We start from the raw sequence: 23,424 nt of genomic DNA, 5'->3' as shown, positions 1-23,424 counted from the left end.
TGTCTCCCTTCTCATGCTGCTCTGCATACTTGTGTTTCAGTTGTTTTGGTTCTCAGCCAAAGTCTTCGGAACCCTTGACATCAGGGGATACTCATTTATTTGTCTTTAAAATCAATACTGTTTTGGCACTTAAAATGGAATTGTGGAAAACGATGACGGGTGACAATGGAGGCAAAACTGACAGGAGTTAATCTGAGTATCTGATTCCAATGGAATTATCCTAAGACACTGAGGGGAGCTGTTTAGGAAACTTTTGCAGGTGTGCTTAGTACCAAGCAATGGGACGACTAAGGGAGAGTGCTTTGGAATGAGGAGGGAAGTGTTATGAAAGGCAATCAGTCCTTCCTGTCAGTCAGGGAGCAGAAATAGGAAGCAGGCCTGACCCGGAGAGGGATTGTCCTCAGACGATTCGGCAGCAGAATTGCTACCAAATGAAAGGGCTTTACATACAGATTTTGTGGGTTTTATTCCCATTGATCTGAGTGTCTTTTCCTGTAGACTAAGAATGAAACTTTTATTTTTAGAAATGCTCTGTGAAGTCTGATTTGTTTCTTAGTTTTGCTTTTGCATAGTTCGAGGAGGAGTAACAGCACCCAGAGCATCAAGTTTACCAAAAGTCTGGCAAAAGCTTCTAAGGAATCTGGGGAATTCTATCTTAGAAAAGAAAGCTTGAAAGCGAACGTGTGTCTGGGAACGTAGGGACAGTGGTTGGATTTCACCCTAGGCCAGCAAGCGCTGTAGACACATAGGATCTCTGGGCTGGATTAAAGTACTTCATCTAGTTCTTAGCTCTTCAGAAGACATCTGTCTTAAAAATAGTTTGATCACTGTTCTCAGAAGCCCAGACAAATACTAGGAAGAATCTGTTTAGGGTCCCATTAAAATCTGTGACCATCATCTGGACAGATGGAGTACTTTGTAAGGAGAACGATAGACCAGTCAGATGGTAATTTCTACATGTTTCAGCCAGAAGCAACAGGTAGATATCAACCATGTAGATATGGTATTTCTGCCATATGCTACTCTTCTCAATATCCTCACGCTGCTGTCATCTCATTCCTTTCCCCTGTACCATTTCCAACTGCTTATCAGTGCCTTCCCTATTTTGTATCTTCCAGCCTCTGTACTAGGATTTTTCCTGTGGGTCAGAAAAAGCTATATGAATTTATCATGTCAGTGTCATTTTGTAAGAGAACTATTCTCTTGTCTCAATATTCTCCTCTCTGGCATACAGTTTAGCATTTGTTGGCCAGAAAAGTTATGCAGTCTTCGAACTTGTAGGTTTTCAACATCTGATTGGATAAAGCCCTGAGCAGCCTGGTCTGATGTAGTCGATCCTACCTTGGCCAGGAGGTTGGACTCGTGGGGTGCCTTCCCACCCACATAATTTTCTGATTCTATGATTTGGCCTTTGAAAAAAACTTAGCTGGACCTGGAAGGAAGTCTTGGGGTGAATTAAGCTGTCTGCTCATGTGCTTTAGTCTTTGATACCCCGTCCTGCCATCAATAGCTCCAGTGGTTGCTAGAACCCAAATAACTGAAGGAGTTTTCTGAGTTAAACAGCAGAAATTACAGACTTTACTAAATTGGCTGGGTAAAAAGACCCTGAAAGACGGGAGTCTGGCATGAGATTGTTTAGAATGCCAAAGAAATTCGTATGTGAGTAATAGAACTACAAAGTTGAAGTAACGAAAGGTTCAGAAAATGTAGCCAGGCCATTTTTTTTTTAATGTGCAGATTTTTATTCTTCATTCTGAGGTTTACATTGTTACGGTATTAATATATGCACTGGCACATAATGCGGTTAAGTTAAAGCTGCTGTTCAGAAATAACATTTGCTTACCCTTCATTTTAGTTTAGGTCAATAAAAAAAAAAGCAGCTCAAGTCACATGTTTAATTGAGGTTTTGCTCTGTGGAATACTTAAATGAAGGTCTGTGCTAGAAGAGAACAATTCATTCCTGAATCAATTCCTCATTCATATTCCTTTACTTTTCTCTCTGTTGTCCAAAAGATAGGTAGTTTTCCTGAAACATGCCTTTTGAGTGGATTGTTTTTCGTTCCAGCTGAACCAGGGCTCGGAGGACCCTCTGAAGAGACCAGTGGTGTACGTGAAGGGCGCTGATGCTGTCAAGCTCATGAACATAGTTAACAAGCAGAAAGTGGCACGAGCGAGGATTCAGCATCGCCCCCCACGGGTGAGACTTTAAGAAACTTTATCTGGGTATTAGGTGCAGTGGTTACTAACAGCACTGAGCACGAAGATGTTTTGATGCTTTCCATGAGCATTAATACATGTGAAATTCTGTTGACCTAAATAAATTGAGCAACTGCACTGTGGACAAGCAGCTACAGCTGATGTAAGTATAGAATCCACAGTGCAGCTCATAAAGAGTCTTTTGAATACCTAAATGGCTAAAAGTGTTATATAATACAAGTTTTCCTTTTACTCAATTAAATAACTTCATTGTCACCTACTCCTGATAACTCAGATTTGTAAGGTAATCTGCCCCACGTTAACTAATAATTCCACGTGGTATTTTAAACATGGGTTAATTATTTGATAACCGATATTTGTAAGACAAAATAGAGGTTTTTTTACATGTAGTTTACAGAATATGAACAAAGCTAGAGGTTGTCCCTGTCCCAGTTACCACTTAGGTTTGCTTGTATTTTCTCTTAAGAAATGCCCTTGAGGAGTGGGGCATTTCCTGAATATTCAAATGTTGATTTTCACTCGTTTAGGTATAAAAGCAAACCGATAAAACATGAAAATTTTAAAACCCTGGGGTTTGTGGGTATGGTTCATAGATGCTGTAAATCTGACATTTGGTGACTGCACTCTGTTTATTCCGTTCGCTTGCAGTGACATGAAACTCAACTTTTGTCTCATAGCAGCCTGGTTAATGAACAGAATGGTCTGTACTGTAGCTTTTGCTGCTGTGACTGTGTATGTTTGACAGTGACCACTGAGGAGGTAGAGAAGAAAAGGAACTATAGATTTGAATATGATCTAAACAAAGGAAACATAATATTTTTGTTTTAATTTTTAAGCAACCCACCGAGTACTTTGATATGGGAATTTTCCTGGCCTTCTTCGTGGTTGTGTCCCTTGTTTGCCTCATTCTTCTTGTCAAGATCAAACTGAAACAGCGACGTAGTCAGGTAAGAGCAGTAATGAGATATTCATCGAACGCTGAAAGTTAGCGCTCTTATTTTGTCCTAGATCTTGCTCAATACTTTTGGAAATGCTGGACACCGACTTAGAATAGTCGTCTGTGTGGAACCGGCTTTATCCGTGTATGTAGGCCTTCGGGAAAAATCGGAAATGTCTTTAAAGGGGATCTGCATTGACCTGTGATGGTCAGGGTGGACCAACGTTCCAGTTAAATCCTGAAATGGAAAGAATATGGAAGCACTCCCTTGAGCTGTTGGGAAGGAAGAACAGCTCTGGTAGACTCTTACTGACTACATATTGAGTAGGAATCCACAGATGTTATGGGCCAACTGCAATGGTAAACAAGCTGTTAAAGAACGGTATGGTAAATTCTACAGTAAAACATAAATAACACACCGCCTTTTTAAATTATACTATTGATTAAATTTGGGAGGAAATGACACAGCTCATTGGGTGCATTTCATTGTGCTTCCCCTCTCAAGTGCTGCTTCTGGTAATGTGGTGGTGACAGCATAGTGGGGCATCGCAGTCAATACTGACTTCAAAACAAGTTCCTGACAAGTCTTACGTGTTGCCGTCGAGGTTGCTGCCTGTTAATTGTGCAGCTGCAGTTTATCCCAATTGCCAGCAACTTCACCCTATTTCAGTTCAAGAGGGTTATCATTCTCACTGCTGTGTGTCAGTCTTGTCGTGAGGTTTCTGATCTAAATTCTAGTTAGTCTTCACTCTGCTTAATGTATGAAATTGCATATTGGTCTGGGCCTGCTGTGATTTGGTGAGATACGTTAATTTGATATGATGGTCTTACACTAGTTCTGCACTGTAATCCTTCATGCAACAGTGTTGCCTTTTTTTTTCCTTTTTCTTTCTTTCTTCCCTTGTAGAATTCCATGAACAGGCTTGCAGTGCAAGCACTGGAAAAAATGGAGACCAGGAAGTTTAAGTCCAAAAGTAAGGGACATCGGGAAGGCAGCTGTGGAGCACTGGACACGCTCAGCAGCAGCTCCACCTCTGACTGTGCCATCTGCCTGGAGAAGTACATTGATGGCGAGGTAAAGGATAAAAGGTTTCTTCAGCACGGGCTGAGGACGTAACTGGTTTATTGTACGCGGTGGCACGCGGCTGGCTGTGGGGTGCATCGTGTACTGAGATTGCACCACTTGACTGATCGCCTTGGGTAGCCAACTCGGTCTCAACTGCTTCTGCAGCTCCCACGTCCTGGGCTCCTTCAAGGTGTTAGGTCGTAGGGACACACAGCAAGAAGGGTTCTGAACAAATGTGGTGTCTATCTGCATGGAGCTCTAACATGCCTGCAGGCTATTCCTTTAGTGGCAGCTGCTCACTGGCTGTTGTGCTTTTGGCTGTTTTGGAACAGATGGTGGGTTTTTTCCTTCTCGTTAGTTCAAGACTGGGAATTGATCTGTTCAGTATCTAGATTGAAAAAACTAGGAGTAAACTAGTGAACAATTCAACCATTAGGAAGAACTTTTTCAGGTTTCTTCATCTGTTCCTGCAGGAACTGCGTGTCATTCCCTGCACTCACCGATTTCACAAGAAATGCGTGGATCCGTGGCTGCTGCAGCATCACACCTGCCCCCACTGCCGCCACAACATCATAGGTAAGAGCGGCGCCTCGGGCGCTCCCGTGCTGCCCGTGTCCGACCTGACAGCAAACCTGGCGGGACACAACCTGCGCCTCTGTGTAAATCTCCATAGAGCCCAGAGTCTTCGTCGTGATGCAACCCTAGAAATACAGTTAGGACTGAGTTCTTTGGGAACGGCTGCGTACCCTGGGGTGGCAGGTCCGGCCGCTGGTGTTCCCTGGCGGTGGGTGCGATGCCCAGCAGAGGGCAGGGTTGGTCAGCCTGAGTGCAAGGAGGACAAACAGCTACAAGGGATGAGGGGTTTCTCTTGGTAATTATAAAGAAAAGGCAATGTATTGGGTTTTATTTTTTTGTGGTGATGTAACTTGGAATGTGGTTTCTCTTGCTCTCCCTCTTCCACTTCCTCTGTCCTGGAAAAGTTTTCTATTAATACACATTTATGTACAATAATGCGTAAAGTGAGAGCTCAGGCAATGCCTGCCAGCCTTGCTCTTAAACTGCAGGATCAGCAACGCTGTGTACACAGGGTTCTGTGTATGGGGACAGTATCTGAAGTCACTTCTTTTCCTTTATAAGCAAATACAATTGCTTCAGAGGTTTTCAGGCAGGTGCTCTGGACTTACTTTGTTTGGTTTGTACTTTTTCTTCTGTGTAGAAAGTTGTTTTGTTTTGTTAGTTTGGTTTTTTTTTTTAAACTGTTGTGTGCATAATGCAATTAAATTCAGAACAAAGTATCCTTTCTTGCATAAAATATGTTCCTTTTTATTCCATCCTACTTCTGCTTCTCCACTCTTATTTCTCTCATTCAGAACAGAAGAAGGGAAATGCAGGTCCGGTCTGTCTGGAATCCATCAACCCTGCACGCAGCCGGCAGCAGAGGGTGATTCTGCCTGTCCATTATCCGGGCCGAGTGCACAGAGCAAACCAGATAACGGCATATCCCACTCGGACGAGCATGGACCCTCACGGAAACCCTATCACGGTGCTTACAGTTGAGCGACACGGTGAACAGAGCCTCTACCAAGCGCAGTCCCCAGCCTATATCCAAAGTTATCAGCCTATTCATTTGGACCATGCTTTAAACACGCATCACTGCAGCCTGGAACACAGGGCTTACTCTCCAGCTCACAACTTCCGAAGACCCAAGTTTGGTGGACGCAACTTTTCCAAAGCAGCGTGTTTTTCCCAGTATGAGACCATGTATCAGCACTACTACTTCCAAGGCCTTAGTTACCCTGAGCAAGATGGACAGCCTCCAGCTGGCATTTCCTCAAAGGGTCCTTCCCGTGCCTTTCAGCCTGGTAGCAGCGTGCTTTTCCCTCCTGTGGTGCACGTGGTGCCCTCGTCCCGCCTGGAGAGCGGCAGTACCTCCAGCTTCAGCTGCTACCACGGTCACCGGTCAGTGTGCAGCGGGTATTTGGCCGACTGCCCTGGGAGCGACAGCAGCAGCAGCAGTTCCGGTCAGTGCCACTGCTCCTCCAGTGATTCCATGGTTGACTGCACCGAGGTCAGCAACCAGGGGGTTTACGGGAGCTGCTCCACCTTCCGCAGCTCTCTGAGCAGTGACTACGACCCGTACATTTACCGCAGCAAGAGCCCTTGCCGAGCGGGCGAGGGGGGTGGCGCGAACAGGGGTGCAATTGTTCTCCTGGAGGGCCCCCACCAGGACGAGCTCTCAGCTCTTGGTCACAGTCTGGTGGGTGCCGATTGCCGGGCTGTGCCAGCTTCTTCCTCAGGGGACCAACTGTCTAATTGCAGCATGGATATGAACTATAGCAGTAATTCCTCACTAGAGCACAGGGATCCAAATGGCACTACCTCAGAGGGAGGACATGAGGCTACTCCCGGTGCTGCCTTGGATGTTAAAAGGAACTGGAAGAATCCAGAGCTAGCGGGGCCGCTGGTGGAGCAAGCGTGCGCGTGCTGCTTTGAGCTGCAGCACTCGGCCCTGGAGCCCGGCGCTGGGACAGGCGACCGCAGCGCGCTCTTCCTTAGCTCCCCGCTGTGGGGGGCGTGTGGCCCAGGGGTAGAACCACAGTCAGGGAACACCGCGGGCTTGTACAGTATTAACTCAGACCACTTGCATAGGACAGATGGGGTAAAGTACGAGGGGTTGCCCTGCTGCTTCTATGAAGAGAAGCAGGTAGCCTGTAGTAGCAACAGTGGCAGTGGAGGCGGTGGCTGCTATACAGAAGACTATGCAGTGAACGTGCAGTACACGCTTCCTGACGACACCTTGCCGAGCTGCTGTAAGGGGGTGTGTGATCTGGGTCAACGCATTCCCATAATTCCTGAAGACAGAGACTGCGAGCTGATCCTACCTACCGAGTGCCAAGGGACCCACGCGGGAGGCTGCAGTTCCTGGGATGGGACGCCTGAGCTGGATACTTACCTGCACTGCCAAGGTCTGGGAGAGGTACAGGAGGAGCGGGAGGTGTGCTACGAGGCAACGTCATTCCTGCGGCAGAGCTACTCTCAGGAGGAGGAAGCCAGAATGCTCTTTCCCAGCCCCGCTCTGAACTCCCAGAAGCTGATGGCGACCACAAAGGCCACAGGTAGTACACGTGCTGTTTTTGATAACTCGCTGCCTTTCTGTCCTAGCGTATGAAACGCTGCCAGCTCCCCAGGCGCCTGCAGGTTACTGCCACCCTCTGCGTAAGAGCAGGTTACCGACTAATCCTTCGCCCGAAAGTGTCGCTGTCTTGTTAGCTGTGCTCGTTTGACCATAGCTAGAGGAATGGAAGGTGATAGTTCACTGTCTAACCCCGTGAGAGCTTTTGTATTCATCCTTTGTGGGGAGGGGAGAAGTGACTGTTCCTCTCGGGGCCCATTAGAGCTTCTGCAGCCGGGGACACTGTGCTGGTCACGGCAAGGCCAGAGTGCAGGGAGGGGACAGACAAGCTGAAGGATAAGAAAAATGAATGAAAAACTTGAAATTGGTGTAGAGGAATACAGTCTCTGCTGTGGACATGCATGAGGGGAAAACCAGAACCACTTGCAGAATGAAGGGGTTATTCCTTAACTGCCTTGCCAGGGCTTGATTACAAGGGTGTTCGTAGAATCAGGGCACCCGAGGTTGGAAGGGACCTCCAGCCGTCATCTGGTCCAGCCTCCTGCTCCACGCAGGGCCAGCTCTGAGCTCTGAACAAGTTACTGTTTGCCAGACTGGGCCAAGTTTATCCAGCCAGGCTGTGGCAGCCTCTGGGGACGCAGAGGCCTCTCCCTCTCCGGGCCCTCGTTGCCTCCCTTGACTGCCAGCACGGTGAAAAGATTTCCCTTATGTCCAGTCTGAACATCTCATGTTTCAAGTGAAGCTCTTAAGCTCTCGTCCCAAATGCATCACCATTAAACCCCTGGCTCCGTGGCAGCCTCCGTGCGGGCACTGCAGGGCTGCTGGGGGACCTCAAAGCCGCTTGCTCTGCGGGCTGAACGAGCCCAAATGCCTCCACCTCTTCTCACAGAGCAAGTGCTCCAGCCCTCCGCGATCTTGGCTGCCTGCTGAACTCGCTCCACGCAGTCAGCGTCTTGTGCTGGGGGCCCCAAAACTGAGTGCGATATTCTAGATGCAATGTTCCTTAGTTTCCTTTATCCTTCAGGTGCTGGATCTCATCCCTTGGAGAGAAGCCAGATCGGTGACTAGAGCTGTCCAGATGATCCCGGATGGAGAAGCGGAGCTTATCAGAGACTCCAAATTCTCATGGACTTAATTCTTTTTTGAGCTTTGACAAACACACAAAAGTGGTAATGTGGAGAAGTCCCTCCCCGGCTTCCTCTTCCTCTGTGTCCACATCAGCTTGATTGTCTCCTTTCTCCCTCTTGCCTGAAGCTTTCAGGCCTCCATTTGTGTGCAGAGCCCATGTGGGACGTGGTGTGGAGCGTTTCTGAGCTCTTGTGCCATTTCTATATTAATGACAAAGTGTTATTTATATTTTCTTTTTAGAAGTGACCGTGCCAGCTCTTGCTGAGAGCGAACACGGTGTGTTAAGTAAGCCAGGCTATGTGTAGATGCTGTTATCTCCTACTTGAGGAGTCCAGCCTTCGATAAGCTCAGGGCTACACCTGCCTTAGAAACCAGATAGCACCTTGAACTATAGTAGTCCAGAGGGATACAGCTGCTGAACGGATGCTGAGATGCCGACTAATCCTAGTAGCAAATCCTGGTAGCCAGCAAGTTCTGTGAGCGATTTTAAGGGAGGTGAAGCATTGGACTTTCTCCTTTCCTCTCCCCTCCTCCCCCTTTCATGCTGCTCTGATGATTTGGCCAGGAAGGGTCTCCTGCCATTCTGATTAGTTTTAACAGAGTGGGGGAAGGGGAACCCATAGCTCGGAACTCGTCCTCGCTTCCTGCTAAACCGTGGACCTCATTGTATCTTCTGACTGGTGAAGAGTGCTGGGGGCCCTTCCCTCGTGCTAGAAGATGCTAGAAGAAAGTGCTTAGAAAGGGCGATACCTTTGTAGGTAACGAACCTGCCTCCCATAGGAAGTTTTTCAGGCAGCTGTGAGGATTCTGGCGTGTGCGGCGCTTGCGAGATGCTCGCAGCTTGGCCGCCTCCTTTGGGAAACGGGTCGAAGGTGTCTTGTTTCCTTGCCTAAGGGGAGCAGTGCTCGTCCCCTCCTGGGCTCGTGGGGACGTGAGGGACTCGGTTTAACCATCGTTTTCTTCTTTGCTGTGGGTGACGTCGCTTCCGCAGATCGATCTGTTTTAAAGGTTGCTTGGGCCCAGCTGGTCGTGCTTCATTTTTGTCTCGCGTGCAGAGCGCTCTCTGTACCCGCTAGCCTGGGCACATCCTTCTGTTCTTGTTCTTGTACGAGTGGGCATGTTTGTTATCGTGAGATAATCGATGTCGTCACTTCTGATAGCAATCGTTTCCTGTGGAAACAGCAGCTTCTGTGTAAGAGGCTACCATAGCGTGGTTTAAATTGCCTGTCATGCTGCATGTGCCTGAGGACACAGTGTCATCCCGCCTGCTGTATTCACAGCAGGGATTCTCCTAAAGGGAAATGAATTATTTAATGCCCGCGGTGCCGGTCTCCTGAAAAGATTTGTCTGAAGTTCAGTAGCTTTGGAGACACCCAAAAGAGAGAAAAGCGAGACGTACGCCTCGTGTTACGTTCTCCTGCCAAAGTAATGTCTGTGACAGCACTGGGCTAACGGTGAGAACCAGCAAAGTGAGCCTGTTTGCTTTTTACTCCCAAATGAAATATTTTTAAAAGAAGCAAACGCCTAAGAAATAATAAATACATTCATCTGTTTACTTTCTGTACTCAAGTTAGGGGGGAAAAAAAAAATCTATTTAAAGGAATTCACATTAAATCTTTCTAGATGAACCAACACGAAAATCCAGCTGTTCAGAGAATTGATCCGAGGCAATATCTGGGTATAAGAGGAAAATTCCAATAAACACATTTTCCGTGTATAAAGCTTATTGAAAACTTATTCATTCTCTGAATGACTGCAGTAAGTGGTCTGTGTTGGGAGAATAAACTCTCTGCGTTTGGGGGTTTTGTTTGGTTGGGGTTTTTTAAGTCTTACCTTTCTCCTTCCTCCACTCAAAAGAAACTCGGCGTGGGAGCTGTGGGCTACGGCCTCGGTTCTTCCACGTGGTGTTTCGCGAGGCGCTGAGGCCACGCCGGACGCTTTGTGCTCCGTGGTGGTGAGAACAGTAAGTGGTTATCAAAGAGACATTTGAATATTGCTGTCTGGCCGCTCGCTGGTGTCCCTGGATGCACCAGGATTGTTCTCGCGCCGTGGGGCCAGCACAGCGACGTCTCCGCTGGCCGCCCCGCAGGGCCCTGCGCTCGGTTTCGTGTTGGGTTTCCTATTCAAGAGTTAATTCCCTGCTACCTGCGTGTCGCGCAGATTTATGGGATAGTGGCTGCGAGAGGTGGTTTTTATAACAAAATGCCTTTCTACTGCTCCCATGAACGGTTGTCATTGTGTTTGGCTCATGAGGCACTATTTAAAATGTTTTTAATTAAAGTTATAGCACTTAAAATTGTTTTGTATAAAATTTGCTGTAAAGATTTGTAATATGGTCAAAGGGCTCTTTCTCCTTCATTACCATTTTTTAAAATGTTTTAAAAGCTAGAAAACATCTTGTATATATTCTGTATATGTATAGCAGCACATTTCATTTATGGAAATATGTTCTCAGAATATTTATTTACTAATATATTTATCTTAAGCCATGTCTTATGTTGAGAGTGTGTGACATTATTGTAATAATCATTGAAAATCACTAACATGAGGCCCTGTAAATACATGATAATTGCACACAAAGATTTTACAGTACTTGCCGACCAAAAATGATTTAAGGAAAGTTGTAGTTACCTGCAGTTTTGTAAGAAAGTGTACAAATGTCTGTATTAAAAAAAAAGGCAAAACCACACAAAAATACAGTTTTATTGCATATACACGTGGAAGTTGTCCTTCTTGGGGGGGCGGAAAGGACGGGGGTAGCTGTGCTGCTCCACGGACAGTCCAGGAGACACCGAGAGCAACTGTAATAACAATATTTTTTCCTTTGGTTAAACAGCAGGGGGTCTGCCTGGACACCCCCGAACAGAAGCGATGGCAGGAAAAAGTTCAGCAGTGTTGGGTTTTCTTCTGCTGGGGCAACCGGCGATGTTGCGCAGCTCAATATCCACCAGGACTCAGCTTTTCCCGGGCGTTGTGCGCGGAGGAGCCCAGCGCTTGCTGTCCTGGTGCTGCTCGGCAGCTGCTGGCGCCGCGGACGGGGGCGAAGCTGGATCTGTTCTCTGCCGGAAAACAAAGGTTAGGGAGGAAGGGAGGCCGAGGCGATGGGCACAGCAGGAGGAGGGACGGGTGAGGGAGGCCGTGCAGCAGAGCGCCTGTGGGAAGAGCTCTGCCTCGCAGGGCAGCACAGGGCCTCGGTGCAGGTTGGCTGGGGACAGGGGTTCATCACAAGCCCCTGAAGCCTCCAGGAGTGGCACACCTGGAGGGCGTCCTCGTTTCTGTTTGGAACCTCCCTTGTCCCTCCCCCCGCTCCCTTTTGCTGTGGAGGAGCAGTGCTCGGTTTTCTCCTTCCTGGCTCTGAATTAAAACGTGAGGCAGTTGTGCTTTTCAGAGCAGGCACCACGTTCTCGCGAGCCGTCCCGCTGGTCCGACAGCTCCGGCCGAACCGGCTGGGGTTGAGTTGGGGGGTTCTGGCTGTTGTGGCTTTCTTCTAATAATGAAATTTAAAACAGTTTCTACCAAAAATGGATATTTTGATATTTGGGGAGTGGTTTCTTTGCACTGTTAAGATTCAATACTGAAGGAATAAATGTTTTTGATAGGAATGGTTGGACTCGATGATCCGGTGGGTCTCTTCCAACCTGGTTATTCTATGATTCTATGATTTGTGGCAAAAGGAGAGTCCTGCATGGAGTCTCCAGCTGGTGAAACAGGCAAAGCAGGAGCAGAGTGCGGGGAGTGAGCCCGTGTGTTACGGTGACACTTGGTGTTTCCGTAACACAATCTCATTTTTGCTGGGTGCATCTGTCAAACCCGGCGACAGCTGCTGGGGAACCTCGCTTGGTACTTGTGATGAGAAAAGTGCCCTTAAAAGGAGGGCCGAGTTCTCCCCACGTGGGGCCAGCCCGGAGCAGACAGCGCACCTGAAACCAGAGCTTCCATCTTCAATGGAGGCGCCGTGACCCGAGCTCTTCATAGAAAAGTGTCTCTTTCAGAGTAAAGAATCCATTTCCCTCCTGGGGAGTGACATGGTTGCGTAGGAAACAGCAGAGAAAAGGGAGCAGCTCCCAGAATAAACAGGAGTGTAACAGGAGTCCAGAACCTGAAAGGCAAGAAAGGAGCACAGGGGGAGAGGGGAGGGCAATCGTGTTTCTGAGAGAAATGAGTTTGAGGCTCACGGTGCAGCTCTGGGATGGGTTCGGTACCTGGCGCTGCTGTTCAGCCGATCACAGCAGGGTCGAGAGTGGCGTTACTTTGGTCAGGAGGAGGAAAGCGTGAAAGGAAAAGAGAATGTCACAAGCAAGGGGAAACAGCGTGACTGGTGCTGCAATTTGCAGAGAAAACACTGAAATTGTTAGTTCCTTCAAACAGTTTGAAAGCACCTAAACTGAAAACTTTGGCTGTTGCCTCAAGAATTGCTTCTCAGAGCAATTACATATTCTCTGTATGTAATCGTTTTTAGCTAAAATGTTCCCTCCTGGCCCCCCAGCAGGCAGGCCCCTTGGAACCTGGTGAGCGGCAGCGGCTTCTGCCTCCTTTATTCCATGCTTGTCAACACGGCAGCGATCCTGACCGAGCTCTTCGTGCAGAAATTCGCTGTGTTTATTCCTGTATAATTCTTGCTTACAGCCATGTGCAGGACACCCGTGTGCAAACACAGCCGCTCTTCTGGGGACGAGTCCTTTCAAGCTGATTTATCCCGGTTCCTTGTCAGCGTTTTCTGGGTGATGCGGCAGCCTGTGGATTGGCAGGAACTTGTCTTGTGGCTGCGATGCACGATGGCGGCTTCACCCCAGAGCACAGGCGCTCGCTGCAGTGGGAAAAGTATGAGCTGCACGAAACGTGTGTGTGTGTGAGGGGATGTTACAGAGAGAATGGGATGGTCTGACTGCGATTGTATTTCTCACTCTGAAGATCTCCAGGCAGCAGAATTGATAAGATTGGTCATAAAGGTCTAGAATATTATCCAGGTGGAACTCTCACTGGGCCGCATCCCATGGGAAGGTTGTGAAAGATCCTTGCTGCGAGGTGTTCCGAACGAGTCGGACAAGTGTTTGTCAGAAGTTGTTTTTGTCGGGCGTTGTTTTTGTAGTTCACCCCTCCTGTAGGCGAAGCGGCGCGCTGGAAAACTGTTTGCAGTCCTTCCCACTGCCCGAGAAGGCTTATTAAGCAGAAGATGAAACTGGAATTGTTAGTCACGCTCATTCAGCGGCAGCCAAGTGGCTGCTGAGGTGTTTGCTGTCACACCGGCTGCGGGTTCAGGGCTGTTTCCAGGGCTATCAGTAAGATCTCCCGTTTATTCCCTCGCCAGGGGAGCCTGGGATACAGCGACTGTAATTCCGCAACAGCCCTGGGTTGTCCGCACGAGCCGTGTGCGAAACCTCCCAGCACCCACCGGCTGTAGGAAATCTGGCAGAAACAAGGCTTAAAAAAAAAAGAGACGTTAATACTCGACTGAAAAAGCAGATGCCGTGGTTGATGTTAAACTTGCTGAGAGCACAGACACCTGACTCTGCAGGGTGGGATGAAAAACCTTAAACAATCACAAGCTAGAAATGAGATTCAAAGGAGGAGAGTGTGTCTTACAGCATCCATCCCGCCCCCAGAATGAGTCCGTGACCCTCTCCTCAGTGCTCCTCTCTCCTATAAACCAATGAATTAGCTTTGATTTTTTTTCTTCTATGGTTACAGTGTATAGAAAATTTATTTTTCCCAGAGTGTAAACTAACATCTTTTCTTCCTATAAAACGTTAGCAAGATGCAAGCATAAGATGCTGTATTAAATAATGCATTTCCTATACATATATAAATATATATATTACTATGATAGCATATCACACATTTTTAAATAACACGGTCTCTATTTCCCCACAACATAACAATATTAAGACAAAAGTACATATAAGATCATTTAAGTCACCAAACTAAACTGGTTTTAAAGAGGATTTTGGATGCAGGAGGCCGTCCCCCTGGGAGCTGCAGGATGCGCTGTTCCCCCAGCTCGTTGCCCCTCGCTGTGTCACCCCCACGGCCGAGACCAGAGCCCTCGCCTCTGTCAACGGGAACTCGGGGAAGAGAAAACGCTGGTAATTTTTAACCCGGTGGGTTTATTGCAGCTCCTCGGAGGGGGCTGGGAAGCGGGTAGGCAAGGAGGCAGCTCCTCCTGATGGTTTTGGTGTCAAAACAGCAGCACGGGAGCCGCTGCACAGGAGGTCAGGAGGCCATTCCCATACGATTCCAAAGGAATTTCTCTCCGTGGTTATTTCCAGTGTGTTGAAGCTGATGCTGCAAGCCCTGAGGCGCCGTCGCCCCGGCCGGCAGCGCTCGGGGATCACGGGGATTACAGCAGTTGTGCGTGTCGGTGCCCGTCCTGCTCTCCCCAGCCCTCACAGCGAAGAGCGTGAAGCGATGTGGTAGCGGGTCCCACCTCTGCCGGCCGCACTCCGTCCTGCTGAGGCTTCGCTCTCGGGGTGCGAGCGGCCACGTTCCAGCCTGGAAACCCCCAGCAGGGCTCTGCCTGCGCTCGGCCCCATCAGGCCTGTGAGGGGATAAGTGCTATTTTCAGGGCCCTGGCCCCACGTTTCCATCTGTTGCTGGTCCAAGGCGAATTTCGACTCAGACAACCTGAGAGACCTGGAGGGAACACGAGCCTTTCCTCTGCACGTCCCCCCGTGTGTTCAGCCGGCGCCTCACGCTCCGTCACATTCATTGTTGCCGTGGCCAGTTCATCTGCTCTCACTGCTGGATTTACAGGCCTTGTACAGAAGTTAGATAAACGTTCCCTACGAAAGGCCCTTGAAATAGGATGTTACAATATAGTATTTAAAAAGGAGTTGAGGAGCTCAAGGTCCAACGCAAAAATCTGTTTCAGAATGCTCTAGATTTCGCATTAGGAGCATCAGTCTTTGTTGCTGTTGTTTGTCACGGGCCTTCTCAAATTTTACAGTGACATTAAATTCTTCAGAGAAGACGAGAAGCTTAACAGTTCTGTATTTTCCCCTTCTGCAGCGAGCAGATCCCAGGCCTGGGCTGCTCCCAGTGTTTCCAGCCCAGCAGCATCAGCCAACTGCTCCAAGGTCCCTTTGGCCATGGGTATCGCTGCTGAAGAGCATTTGATGAGGCAAACAAAGCTTCAGCACCGTGTGCTCAGAACTGCACTAGCTTTACGCTGACTCTCTCTCCTCCTGGTTTTCCGTTAGTGAACCACGTTAAGCGTGCTGAGGAAACAAACTATTTGTATTGAATCCGTGTGGCAGACCCTTTCCCTGCACAGCGTGATGCAAAATCTGACTGCTAAGAAAGCAGTTTAAAAACTCTCTTTGGCTCTGAAACAGATAATGTTTGTTAGTCCAACCAGATGACACGTAAGAGATAACTAGCGTCATTTTACAACTCATCCTCTCTTGATTTTAGGCAATGCTGTAATTATCTTTTCCTGTATTCCTTCCAGCAGGTCATGCAAGAAAGTACTAGATGTTCCCATGATATTCCATTTTTATGTAAACAATTCCATAATTGCTGGCTCAGTGAAGTCTTGCTTCTCTTAAGCGTTTATTGTGGTATCGTTCTGCTGTCTCTGGCACTCATCCGTGGTAAGTAAATGGAGCTGGAATGAATTCAGTTCAGGTAAAAGGCATCTACAATGGCAAGTAAGGCACAGTATTTCATTGTTTAATTCTCAGATGCCCTATTTTTCAAGGAAATCTATCAACCCCATGACGGAGGGGGAGTTATAAGCTAAAAACACAAGGGCAGACGCTATAACGAATTTAAATTCAGTGAAAGTTTTCTTACTTTTCTTTGTTCCCTTTTGCAGACGCCTTCAGTAGTTGTTCTCTCACAGCAGGTCTGGTACACAGACTATTGGGGTGTGTTTAAACTGGTATTTATGCCTTTTGTCTTAATCAACAGCACTGGCTTTAATGGCTCTCAGGGATTTCCTCTCACTTAGTTTGAGGAGCTGCTCCCTTGGTGAACTTTCCCGGGCCACTCATCTGACCTCCGTACTGTCAGTTGTTCCCAACTATCTCGTTGGTCTGGCCTGGCTGAAGCCAAAAGACTCCCTGGGGATCCCGGTGGTGGGATGAGAAGTCTGAGCACTCTAGGAGGACAGAGAAGAAGTAGATAATGCTGCCTGTTGCAATCAAAGAGAAATCATTTCACAGATCAGATCCCTGCCACTGTTTTCCTTTGCTGACAATTAAGGGAAGTTGCAGTTTTGCAAGCAAGGAGACGCTTTTTCTTCTCCCAGATAGCTGTTAGGTGTGTGTTCAGATGCACGGCTGGGCCGAGGTGAGCTGCTGACAGCAGGCTACAACTTTGTAAGTAATTTAGGCTGCCAAGATCAGTATCTTTAGCTTCAGAGCAAGAATCTGTATCAGTCAGCTTCGCTGCTTAAACATTCACTGGCTTTACAATCTCTGTGGAGAATCCTTTACGAAGCCCTCAGCTCACATCCAGGATGGGTGCAGGACCTCAAGGTTGGAGCACAATCATTCTTTGAAGGATCCCTGTGAATATGAACTGAATTATCATGATTATCAGCGAATGGTGGGTTAGATGTAGCCATCTGAAAGTCTTCATTGCTTGTGCAGACCTTGACCTGGTGAGCATTACTGCATCAGAGCTCACGTGCAGCTGAAGCTCCAAAGAGCATTTGCCTCCTGAATGGGTTTGATTTTTACTTGTACACCTCTTGTAGAAAGAGCAGAGCACGAGGCGCCAGGCTGATCATTTCTCAGTGTCTTTGACTCCTGTTTTACTGTCTAGTACCATCCAGACATCCTTACAGTAAGGCCAGGAAGCTCTGGTTGCTGTGGCCACTGAGCAGGTTTATCAACACCTACCTCTGTTTTCAGCCCTGAGAATAAAGGGGCTGAAGCAGCTGATCCGCCGCAGCGGGGCTGCAAAGTGGGTCACGAGTCCTCAGCCTGCAGGTACCCAGCCAGTTACTGCTGGCAGGGGTACAGGACGTTTTGAGTTTTGCAGGTTTTTACATGCATTTTAAGTGCACAGTTTAAAGGCAGTAATTAACAGCACTGCAGAGCTGATGAGCACCAGATAGTTCAGAACTATTGCCGCAGTTAAAGCTGTTGCCATTATTATTCCCAAGAGAACAGCAGATAGGCACAGTCCCTCAAAGACCTTTGGAAATGGACTTTTTGGAAAACAAGTATGAGATTGGGAGGAAAAAAAAAGATTATTCCCAAGTCACCTGGATTTTAAGTAGATTCGCTCTTGTAAAATAAAAAGCGCTTCAGTTTCCCACTAAGGGGTTGCAGTCATCTTGCTGACTTCGAAGCTTTTTCTTGAAGATGGATATTGATGTGGATGGCTGGTAAAAGATGCTCCAGATCTCGCCAGCGGTAGGAACCTCACTGGAATCTTCTGTTTCACGTGCAGTTGGTATCCGATGGGATCTAGGAAACAAACGTTAACTCCTTGTCAGGGTTAAAGTGCTTGGGAAGCTGCTGTGGATGCTCCGATGTCTGCATTGCTGCTGCCCCAGTAACACCAGCAGCTTCCCCTCCACCTGTGACACGTTTCCCTCCCCTGCTGCACCGCTCCAGAGGGGCTTGGAGGGTTCAGTGTTCTGTTGCTGCCGCAATGCAAGCGGTGATGCTAAGCTAAGAAGTCTGTACATATTCTATTACTGATTGCTACTAATGCAAATTAATTTCCTTGTGTATTTAAGCCTGTTTGCAGTATGTAAATGCAATGTTCTACGTTTATGTTTTGTTGATAACTCACCCATCATTTCATTCAATGAGTGTCCATCTATAGGACGAAAAAAATTACTTGGTATAAGTAAGTGTAGAGAAATATTGTAATTTTAATAGGAGAAAAAATTATACTGGTCAAGTGTCACACCATAATACAGATTTTCATTTTTGTGATTATTTTAGAACCACTTTCGGTATTTCAGTAAAAGAAATTAAGTGTGAGCTAGCCAATATCTAACTTGTTTCTCCAGTTCCCCAATCTGAGATGGAGTTTTAATTTTTTTCCCATGAAGTATTATCAGAGTTTGAGCTCTTCCCGCCAGTGCCAGGTGTCTGGTTACATTTTCCTCTTTGCTATGGAACATCACTCAGTATAAGAAACCTTTTTATTCCTTAAAATGTAACTCTCATCGAAACAAGACCAAATGAGACACTCTAGCAGCAAACACTAACCTAACAGACCAGAAAGCTAAAAAAATTTGCTTATTTACTATCTTTTATGAGGATACAAACATGTGATCTTTAACTTGGTTTGGAGTATGCCTGGTCTGACAGCATCAGAGGACAGAGAAATGAAGCGCTCAGGTCTGGTCAGCTCCCCAGGGACAGTTTTGTTCCATACTCACCTCATGGTTAGGCGGAGAAATATCTTCGCTATTATGGCTGTAACACTTAGGATGAGCAGTGCTGTGAGACTGTAGATTGTCCACTCTGTAAAAGAGAAGAGAGCGAGGGGAGAGGAGCTTTCAGTGTATTAACTTAATTACCGTTATTAAAGTACAACTATTGCACGCAAGAAACACGCAGCCTTCTGATGTTGTAGACCAAACTGTAGCTGGAAGACGCCTTAAGCCTTTAAGTATTTTTTGCAGGGCCTGGCAGAAACTGTAACTCTCAGTCAGGTTTTCCCCAAGCAGGACTGTTCCCTATAAAACTGAAAGTTGGGAAAATGCAAAGCATATACTAGTAAAATTATCTAACTCGCATCCAGGCAAGGAATCAAAACTCACTCAGAGAAAATTTAAAAGCAGACTAAACAACATACTGGAACATACACTGCCTGCAGTAACTCCGTGTTTGCCTGGTTTTGTATCAGTAACTATGTACGTAATCACTTGGGAATTGGGATAACTGGGAGGCATCCTGCAGTCGGGCCCTTCCAGGCTCTACCAAGGCTTGCTGGTACTTTCCAGCACCTTTTGCCACCTCCCTGGCAGTCACTGCTGTCTGGAGCCAACTCTGGTAAGGAGGCTGCTCTGACTCACATTTTACTCTGATGTGCTTTCTTTCTCAAGGATTCACCATCCTCACACTCTTTCCAACTGATTTATGCTGAGAAGTGAGTTTTGAAAAGTAATGAGAGCAGCACAGTTAGTGGTAATTAGACCAAATGAAAATTCATCTATTAGTAAGAGGCACAGTGGATCAGATAACATGGAGGAGGAGGGAAAGGAACCAGGGCCTCTAGATTGTGCCTTGGCAAAACGTTTTTCCTTTTTCCACATTTTCTTGCAATATTACCAGGCATGGAGCTACTGGGATGACTCGGGCTGGTTGTGATGACGTAAAGTATCTTTGATGACCGGGCTGTATTGATGCTGAGATTTGTTTGTTCGTTTGTCTTCTCTGAAAGGGTCTGATTCATTGGAATCTTGTCTTGATGCACGTTGTCCTTCACAGCTGAAAACACAAGAGTATGATTACAATAACAATTTCTTAATAGATACAGTTGGACTTTATTTTGTGCTTTTAGACCCATGCGCTGCTCTCTGGTTTACTCAAAGAACTCAATTACCAGATTATTTCTCATGGCAAAAAGAGCCTGTGCTTCACCACTTCACCAAGCTGTGGTTTGCAGGAGTTTTCTGGAAGCAAATTGTTCATCGCAACTAGGTACAACTCAAGAACTAAAATGCTTCCTCCTGATGACTTTCAATATGAGTGGAACAAACTGCTGGAAAGAGTAAAGGTGAACCAAGATGCAGATGGACTATTGGTTTTTTTTTTCATTTCCCAGGCTGTTTTAGAAGGCAGGTACATATAGAATTGGATTTTTTAAAATTCACATTTTCCTTTTTACGACACAGCTGACTGGAGGGTTCCACACTGACAGAAATTTTAGCGAAGCTTTTACGCACTAAGCAATGGCAACAAGATGGATAAAACACCTGTAGACATGAGAGTTAAAATATTTGCTCTTCTTTTGCCACTTCAGAAATCTCCTGTGTGAATTAAATGCTTTAATGGCTCATTAAAGGTAGAAACAACAAAGTTAGCCTCTTACCTCTGTATCTGAGAGCAAATCCCTGGGCTTGATTGATTTCATCGGAGAAAAAGTACAAAATGACAAAATCCAAAGAGATGTTAAGGGTGTGAGGAGGCCGGTTCTTGCCATTAAAGCGAGCTAGAACATCATAGGTGTAGCCATCCAGCAATTCCACCATGTCTGTGGCATCTTTGATTTCAAAAAGGGCAAAGTTGAAGTGGATTTGAGATGCTCCTGGAACGTGTATGGTCCAGTAACAGACTTTGCCTGTGCCGTATGTGTCGGGAAAATCTGGGGAATAGATCACAGCTGTAGCAGCAGTGTAATTCCCTCCGCAGGCACCAATGAGGGCTGGGAAAAGAAGAGAAGAGGGGGGAAAATGAAAAATTAAAATAAAAGGAAGAAGTTATACATTTATTAGGCAGAGTGTTAACACTTTGGTATAGTCTGATACTCAAACCTGACTGGAGGGTGCAGATTTGCTGCCCCAGCAGGATGCCCCATCTCCCAGGTGCATATTTCTGCCTTTCCACAGCACTGGGAGCACAGCTACGGTGCTGCCTTTGCTCAGGATACACTTGTTCTGTCCCATTACTCTGAGACCTGTGTATCAATCTTGAATACTACAGCTCTCCTCTGTCCTTGCATGAAACTGCGCACCCTTTCCAGTGTTCCTGCGGGAACAGGACGAAAGCCGAGTCACCGACCTGGGGACTCCTACTGCATCCCTGCTGGCAGCAGGCAAGTGGATTAGTGACTGCAGCTCTCACCCCTAGATGATTGAAATGCATTCACAGCCTCATCAAACTGAATAAACAGATCTTCAGAAAGCAGCTGAGACTGGAAGGGAGCCCTGGATATTGTCCGGTCCATCCCCCCGCTCGAAGCAGAAGACATTGTCTAGTTGTGTTCTGAGTCTCCAAGGGCTCCACAACCTCTCTGGCCAACCTGTTCCGGCATCACCCTCACCATAAAAAAGGTTTTTCCTTATGTTTAAATGGATTTTCCTGTATCTGGGTTTGTTGCCTCTTGTCTATTCAGTAGCTAACACCAAGGAGAGTCTGGCCTCATCTTCACAGCCTCCCATCAGTTACTGACACAATTCAAAACGATCCCCCCAAGCCTTCTTTTCTCAAGGCCAAAACATCCAAGATCTCTCAGCCTCTCCCGGTTTGAATGATGATGTAATCCCTTAACCACCTTCGTGGCCATGTCTCTGTGCTTCTTAAGTCCACTGTCTTTTGATCTCATCCAGTTAATGTTTCACATTCCCTTCACTAAGTAACTGGAAAAAAAGATCCTGTTATGAAGCCTAAAGACAATCTTTCAGATTGGTTGCTACCTTTTCTATCCAGAACAAGTACACGCCCAGTAAATCTTTATGCCTCAACTACTGTCCAGATTCCCAGTGCAAACTTATTTACCGATGATCCAGAGAGAAACTCAGATGCCAGCCAACTGACTTGATGCAGATCTCACTATACACATACATAATTTAAAAATGTATTGTACATGGATACATACGCTTAAATGTGTATTTTTGTATATCCCCTAAATATACACTATTTCACATATATGTGTTATAGAATAACATATTTCGTGGCAAAAGCATTTGGGTCAGAGTTACTGCTCCCCCATATCATAGGCTGAAGGACTGAAGAATCAAAGCACATTTTTTTTTCCTCTGAAAGCTTAATTAAAGCCCTGTACTAGAGGCCTGCAAGAAGGGAAAGAAAGGAAGTGTTTTGAAGTGTCTGTTTTCACAGGCCTCTGAGAAAGAGCTTTAATAAACACAAATTAAAAGGGAGCTGGGGGAACGAGAACAAGAAGTAGCATGTCTGCCAGAAAAATCATGTGAAAACATTTCTCTTTTTCTGGAGCAAGGCTGATCCAGCCTGAGCAAGCCCCGCACTTCAGTGCTGTGACAGCCCTCAGGAACGGAGAGGGGAGGAAAGAAGAACAGAGAGAATGTGAAAGACCCACTGAGGTAATAAGGCCCACAGAGCAATTCCTGCTTGGTGCTTACTGCATGCTAACAGAGCTGCTGATTCAATCAAAGAGATAGAATTGTTTGAATAGATAGAATAGATTAAATTGACAGAATTTGAATCTGGCACTGAGATATCAAAGTTCCTCTTTGCAGATGGCTTATAGGTATTGTGACATTTGCCTGTGCTGTTTGTAATTACTGAACCACAAGATGTTCTTCAAACCAGCAATATTAACTAAGAACGCAACGACTAGTGCTCCACAGATGCCTGACAAAGTCCAGCATTGCTCCATCTGGGATGGAAATGCTTTCCCTCTCTCATTTCCTTCTATTGCTGGCAGAGTTCTGTGTTGTGGGTCTGGATGTCACAGCTTTAGGCCATCACAGCAGCACATAAACAGATAAGGTGAATAGGGGGTGTCTGGGTGTACAGGGATCGGGGTGGAGGTTCTGGGGATGCGACATCATCTGGAAAAGAGGAATGCAGCAAGAGGTGCTGCTCAGCCGCCAAAGAAAATAGGTGGTAGGTAGTGGGATGCCCTCCCTTACCTGGACGTAGCCCTCTCCTTGCTGCCTGCCAGAAAAGACAGTTTAGGGCCATGGGGTAACAGCTTGTGAGCCCTCGGTCGTTCTCAAAAAGGAAAGCTTCAAAGGAAATCTTTACCCATCAGGAATTTGAGAAGCCAGGTGCAAAGGGAGCAGAGGCTGCTGCAGCGTGAGCTCAACAGCAACACACAACTCCAGCGCTTCTTTTTATATCTTAGGGAGAATTTAGAAGAGACTAATTCCTGACACAACTGTAATGTCTTTGTCTCGCTACTTGGGAACCAGTGAGTGGAAAGGAAGTCTGGTTGTACGTTCAAAAAGGTGAAAAATGATGCTGCTTTAGTTCCAGAAAGTTTATAACTCAAGTTAAAAGGTGGCTTCTACACCAGAGGCAGCTGAGATCTGAGAAGGAACGATGTATT

General features: G+C 46.7%; 2 protein-coding genes across 2 annotated transcripts in view; one reads left to right on the top strand and one right to left on the bottom strand.

The window, feature by feature from the left end:
• The window catches only part of ZNRF3 (zinc and ring finger 3), a 69,589-nt gene extending 58,259 nt beyond the window's left edge, over positions 1-11,330 (top strand). Inside the window, exons 4-9 of the mRNA XM_069871423.1 lie at positions 2,066-2,197; positions 3,054-3,164; positions 4,062-4,229; positions 4,694-4,796; positions 5,591-7,336; positions 8,378-11,330. Coding sequence (XP_069727524.1) covers positions 2,066-2,197; positions 3,054-3,164; positions 4,062-4,229; positions 4,694-4,796; positions 5,591-7,336; positions 8,378-8,421 — 2,304 coding nt within the window. The 3' untranslated portion in view covers positions 8,422-11,330. The remainder of the gene's footprint in view (positions 1-2,065; positions 2,198-3,053; positions 3,165-4,061; positions 4,230-4,693; positions 4,797-5,590; positions 7,337-8,377) is intronic.
• Positions 11,331-12,725: 1,395 nt separating this feature from the next.
• KREMEN1 (kringle containing transmembrane protein 1) overlaps positions 12,726-23,424 on the bottom strand; it is a 30,502-nt gene continuing 19,803 nt past the window's right edge. Inside the window, exons 6-10 of the mRNA XM_069870652.1 lie at positions 20,485-20,817; positions 19,722-19,880; positions 18,827-18,911; positions 17,693-17,897; positions 12,726-13,902 (exon numbers count right to left, since the gene is read on the bottom strand). Of these exons, the coding sequence (XP_069726753.1) occupies positions 17,735-17,897; positions 18,827-18,911; positions 19,722-19,880; positions 20,485-20,817 (740 nt within the window). The 3' untranslated portion in view covers positions 12,726-13,902; positions 17,693-17,734. The remainder of the gene's footprint in view (positions 13,903-17,692; positions 17,898-18,826; positions 18,912-19,721; positions 19,881-20,484; positions 20,818-23,424) is intronic.

The sequence above is a fragment of the Phaenicophaeus curvirostris genome, chromosome 17 (genome assembly GCF_032191515.1).
Source record: "Phaenicophaeus curvirostris isolate KB17595 chromosome 17, BPBGC_Pcur_1.0, whole genome shotgun sequence".
NCBI lineage: Eukaryota > Metazoa > Chordata > Aves > Cuculiformes > Cuculidae > Phaenicophaeus > Phaenicophaeus curvirostris.
Note: the sequence above shows the minus strand (reverse complement) of the source record. Positions and strands in the feature narration are given on the sequence as shown.